At 42.6% G+C, this 5044-nt stretch overlaps 1 protein-coding gene across 1 annotated transcript; it reads right to left on the bottom strand.

Moving 5' to 3' along the window:
- Positions 1-643: 643 nt before the first annotated feature.
- Positions 644-4721, bottom strand: LOC107836455 (nucleoporin NUP159-like). The gene is made up of 7 exons (XM_016672386.1): positions 4451-4721; positions 4196-4264; positions 3988-4128; positions 3570-3910; positions 1149-1398; positions 1017-1055; positions 644-937 (listed from the first exon to the last, which is right to left on the bottom strand). The coding sequence occupies exons 1-7, from the start codon at positions 4719-4721 to the stop codon at positions 780-782; spliced, it is 1269 nt and encodes a 422-aa protein (XP_016527872.1). The 3' UTR covers positions 644-779.
- Between the last annotated feature and the right edge of the window lie 323 nt (positions 4722-5044).

Here is a 5044-nt window from a genome sequence, read left to right as displayed (position 1 = left end):
TAAATTAAAACAAGAACTTTAAATACAAAAATATCACATTAGTCCCATTTAATAGTTAGCAAGAGTTTTTTCAGTTTGCTTCTGTAGTGTCTGTGAGTTCAAGTCTGCCTCTACAAGTTTGACTTTACAAATAACTCCTACTTCTTCATGTCTGTTGGTAAAGACACCATGTCTTTATTCACACCTGTATTAAAGCGTATGTCCTTCAACATTTTATTCCAGCAGAGCCACTAATGCTCGCATTGCATAACTCACATCTTGTGCTCATCATCGTCTGGCACCAAAATATTTATGTAAGAAAAAAAATGTCAAAGGGGGGGAACAACTTAAAAGAGGAAATCAAATATTGATTCCTCTTCACATGAGAGCCATTATTCTGGAGAGGATAGACTACAGGCATCAACTCTTAATGAAGTGTCAGGAGAGATGCAGAGATGCCATCTGGTGGTCCAATTTCAGCCAAACTGGTAAGAGAAATGCGTTCTCTCTGCAAGAAGCACAGCTCCTGTGATTGCTGTGATCCTCTCATAATGCTACCATAGGCTGCTCTCTCTTGGTAAAAGCTGGCAAGCTGCTTTAGGGAGTGCGAAGCTCCAGAGTCTAGGTCATGTCAGTTTCAAAAGTTTCTTGTCTTACAACTGATANCCCCTGAGAAATGAGAGTAAAAAATGGATCTAAACACTTCTAAAAATTATTTAAAAGACATTTCTGTCGAATACAGCAGACAGATCCCCTGAGAATTGGACATTCATTTCCGTATTCAAAATTGCAGATTTATTTTAACGTACACGTAAGAGGATTTGACATACATCCAGTAATGCCGTGACCGCCGCTTTATTGGCTCGTTCCTTAATACGGCGGCGTCTGATCCGTCTCTTCTTGCTTAACATGCGATCAGAAGCAGAACCAGGTACAGCGTGCACGAGCGCCAGAGCCTCTACAAAAAAGCATCAGAGAAATAAATTACTAACGTCTTAAAGACGACGATGCGTAAAACATAATAGATTTTAAAATACCTGAAATTAATTCGTTAACAATGAAAGGTTTGTTCTGCGCTGTAAAAATAAAAACAGACAAAGTTTCTTTAAAATAACAGAATAGGGTTCGATCTAAATAAACGTAAGAAAAAAATTTTAACAAAAACTGACCTTTAATTCCAACGCGCCTTGGTCGGACAGGATTGACGGTTTTCTCGTGCGGTGCTGAATTATCCGTTTTTTTCCGAGGTACTCTCCTTACAGCTCGGGTCACCGGCTGGCGTTTTTGCTCGTTGGTGGTATTCCCAGCTGCTGGCGCTGGAGCTCGACGCTGCGTTGGTAGCGGTGCATACAACGGACCCCACGCTGCATTCAACGGGTCCCACGCCGGAGCTGCAGGCTGACCTCTTGATTCAGCGGCCTGNTTTCGGAGTCTACAAAATGAAAACAAATTTTGACAAAAGACATGCAAAAAGCTGCCTTCTGGGGTTTGACTCAATGCACTGCTTGCACACAAAGAAGAGGGACGTCAGATTCCCTTTCTGGACCTTTTAGCCCTTTGACTCAATGACTGGCTGATGGATTGATGGGTGGATAAAGTAAAATAAAGTACTGACTTGTATAACAGCATCCTAAACTTGACTTAAAGTCAGATTTGTAATAACTTTTCCATATCTTGTGGGAACTGTTGAGCTAAAGCTTGTCTTAACTTTGAAAACTGATTCATGGTGCAAAAGCTAATAATGATCTAAGTTTGTTATGCTATGATTTTCAAGCCATGTTTTGAATGAGCATAATCTGTGCAGTCTACTACAAACTGGCTTTAAACACAAAGATTATATGCTGTATGCTTTGGTGAACATGGTGAGTGGAAATATGCAAAACAACACAATTCAGAGTTAGCTATCGGCTGACAACACACTCTCCCCAGGGCAGACCCAGTTTGCTCACAGGGATGCTCAAGTTGACGAACAGAATTATGCTCCACAGATTCTTCACAGATTGCACTCTCTCCATTGTAATTTTCTTGAAAAGCATGACCTGAGCACACCAGGCTGCTGTCCTGGGGTGTCAGGCTGCTGTTTTGCTGATAAGTTACTTTGCAGTGTTCACACTGAGCAATTGCCCTCAGTTTACCTCTGTGAAGAGAGAGCTCTCGTTTGCTGAGCATCTGTAAATGAGAAGAAGTTCAGGCCCACATCCAGGAAACTCTTTGTTGCAGAATGAGCTTAAATCCAACCCTTGGATTGGACATAATTTCCCGTAAACATGACTAGGCAATGGCTTTTCAGTTTAAAAGCCCTACTGAGCACTTATTAAAAATGGCTAGTTTTCTCTCAATACCCAACTCACATTCGCACATCACCTTATTACTTGCTCTTTCTAAAGTGTTCCTTAAATAAGAGAATGAGATTTGTTGTCTTTTTTTTTTGGCTGCCTGGCTGTCAAGCTGGAATACCATGAAGTCAGAAACTCAGAAAACAAAATGTGAGGTGGAACAATGATACAAAAATGGCAACAAAATTCTTGATGTCTTTTTGACAAATGATGCAATAATGCTAATCTGAAAAGGTTCTGAGTTGCCTATGTTGTTTTCTAAATCTTAAAAACACTTGCTTTGCATGTGTTGGATGCCTCCTTGCTGTATGCAAGTGCACAATTTAATTTTTAAAACTACAAAAGCCCAGGGGATGTTTTTTTTTTTTCCCCTTAGGTAACACAATTTTTGAAAAGGGTCTAGCATCTCTATCTTAATGACTGTCTGTTTGATTATCTCTTACCAAAAGACCATGCCTTTCTGATTGGCCAGTCATAATCATGTTATTGGTCAAGTTCAATCAGTAAAATCATCTCCCAAATGCTTCTTGATGTTCTCTGAGTCCGCACAAGGTATAAATTTATTGTTTTTGGAGCAACATCCTTGGAATTGTGGCTTTCTTCATTTTTATTTTTGTTTTGATGGTAATGCATATTTCCTGAACTAGTAATGTCAGGCCAAGAGTGATTATCATTCCCTTTTAATAATGTTTTGAGTCTTCATGATATTATCATACTCAAGTAGTACAGTTGTGACGTAAATTAAGCCAGAAGTTTAGTGATTTGGCCTTAAGGCAGATTAGGAATGGCCCATTTTTTTGTTTGAGTTATGTCAAACTAGCCAGTAGGCAAGCATTATGCAAATGTGTTACATGGCAATCTGAATTAGTAATGGAAGAAAAGCCTGGACTACAAATGAGGTGTAGCAGGCAGTTTAGGCAGTTTAGGTGCAATGCCTTCTAAGGAAAAAAAAAAGACCTTTTATTTGAAACATTTCTTAACTCAAAATTTTAAAATGCAGGGAAAACTGAATGACAGCATTGAGTATAAACTATGGCACAAATGTTTCTTTTTTCACTTTGTTTTAGCTCCCTTTTGTATTTATTACATTTACCTTGGTTTTAGGTATATGGGTAGGTGCGCCATCCTACATTTTCTGATAGTGACCATCTAAAACAGATTATTCTGCCACTTTCACATACATTTAATGTATATCTCACTTTTACACATTTTGTTTATCACACAGTCACATTTATTGTGGAAAAGNGGGCGCACCGGTGCTTTCACCGAGCCCGTTCCGGTTCTGCCTTGCTGGGACGCCGTGGAACCAGAACAGTCCTCCTGCGCTCGCAGCGCTGTCGCCGACGCGTTCAGCGGGCCCCACGCCGGAGGTGCAGACTGACCTCTTGATCCAGCGGTTTGTAGACCGGGGTTGGTTCTGTCTTGCTGGGAGCCCGTTGAACCAGAACGATCTTCCTGCGATCTATCTTTCAGAAGGCCTTTTTCTTCTCCTTCTTCTTCTTCTTCTTCTTCTTCTTCTTCGACGTCTTCTTCTTCACCTTCTTCAGCTTCTTCCGAATCGATTAGGTTGATTACAGAATCAGGATCAAATATACCTTAAACGTTAAAAATTAATAGGTTAGAAATTATTTTTTCCCTCCTTACACGAAACCGCATTTCTTTTTTAACTTACCGCGAACGGTCTTCTGCTCCGGTTCGATCTGCACTGAGGTGTTTGACGGGTCGCTCCACAAAGGACGGGTCTTCGTAAGAGAGAGCCTATTTTTCGCGCGGGTCGTCACTGGCTGAGTAACGACTCGATCCCCCTGTAAATCTGTTAAAATGTTGTAATTAATTTTTTGTTATACCGCAACGCTCGGGGCTGCGTTAAAAATACCGACCGTAGTGTAATTGGGGTACGACTCCCGTTCTCTCCGCTCTCTCCGCGTCTTGCGATGCGGACACGAGCTCTGAAGAAAAAATGCAGCGTCAGATTGAGGGCTCTGCAGCGTCTGCGGGCTGAATCGGTGAAGTTGGGCGTCCGGAGTAGTCAGCGGCCTGCTCTGTTGCTGACGGCTGCGGTGTAGAGTGGAGAGGCTCAGTCTCTGAAGCGTTATCACACAGCTGAGGAGATCCGAAGTAGCCGCTAACCAGACCAGCAAGCTCCTCCGATGCGCTGGGTTGGGAGGCAGAGTAAAACGGCGCGGTCTCTGTTCCGTAATCCGGAATGGTCGGCATTAAAAAATTGGTTGGAGACATCGCTGAAGAAGAAGAAGACGTCGAAGACGAGTACAGGACCGGGGATGGCGGATGATATGGTTCAGCGTTGTAACCTGGTGGAGATGCGGGAGAAAACAGGTTCTCTGTAGATTGGCTGGATTCGTCCCAGCATGGAGCCCACACTGTCGATCTGCGTGAACCGATCATCCTCTCGCAGGTCGGTAGGGAAGAGAAAAATGAGCAATGAGTCCGGAAACCAGCCTGGTATATATATATATACGCTGAGGGGTGTGTCCTCAATAACCACACCCCCAGCGCTGGGCGGGGTTATCCTCAGAAGAGGACGCGCTGAAGTGAGAGGACAGGAAGCTCCAGTTTTCTTTTCACCGACAACATCTCGCACCAAGAGCGAGAGTCTTGAAAGAGCTTTGAGATGTAACCTCCAATTTCCGCCATTATCTGAGTCCAGAAATCATATGGCAGAACCAGCATTGTCCTGAATATGCCGACGTCTATATTTATAGCTTCCA

The sequence above is a fragment of the Poecilia formosa genome, unplaced genomic scaffold (assembly GCF_000485575.1).
Source record: "Poecilia formosa unplaced genomic scaffold, Poecilia_formosa-5.1.2 Scaffold60, whole genome shotgun sequence".
Taxonomy (NCBI): domain Eukaryota; kingdom Metazoa; phylum Chordata; class Actinopteri; order Cyprinodontiformes; family Poeciliidae; genus Poecilia; species Poecilia formosa.
The sequence above is the reverse complement of the archived record's forward strand: the minus strand, read 5'-3'. Positions and strand labels throughout refer to the sequence as shown.

What these genes read in the sequence shown, in the direction of transcription:
- LOC107836455 (XM_016672386.1), bottom strand. Translation starts at nt 4,721, where the DNA reads ATGATCGGTTCACGCAGATCGACAGTGTGGGCTCCATGCTGGGACGAA. An exon ending in CGCATCGGAGGAGCTTGCTG is followed by an intron (nt 4,265 to 4,450) that starts GTCTGGTTAGCG and finishes TTTTTTCTTCAG; the next exon opens with AGCTCGTGTCCGCATCGCAA. An exon ending in AAGGCGCGTTGGAATTAAAG is followed by an intron (nt 1,056 to 1,148) that starts GTCAGTTTTTGT and finishes TTATTTTTACAG; the next exon opens with CGCAGAACAAACCTTTCATT.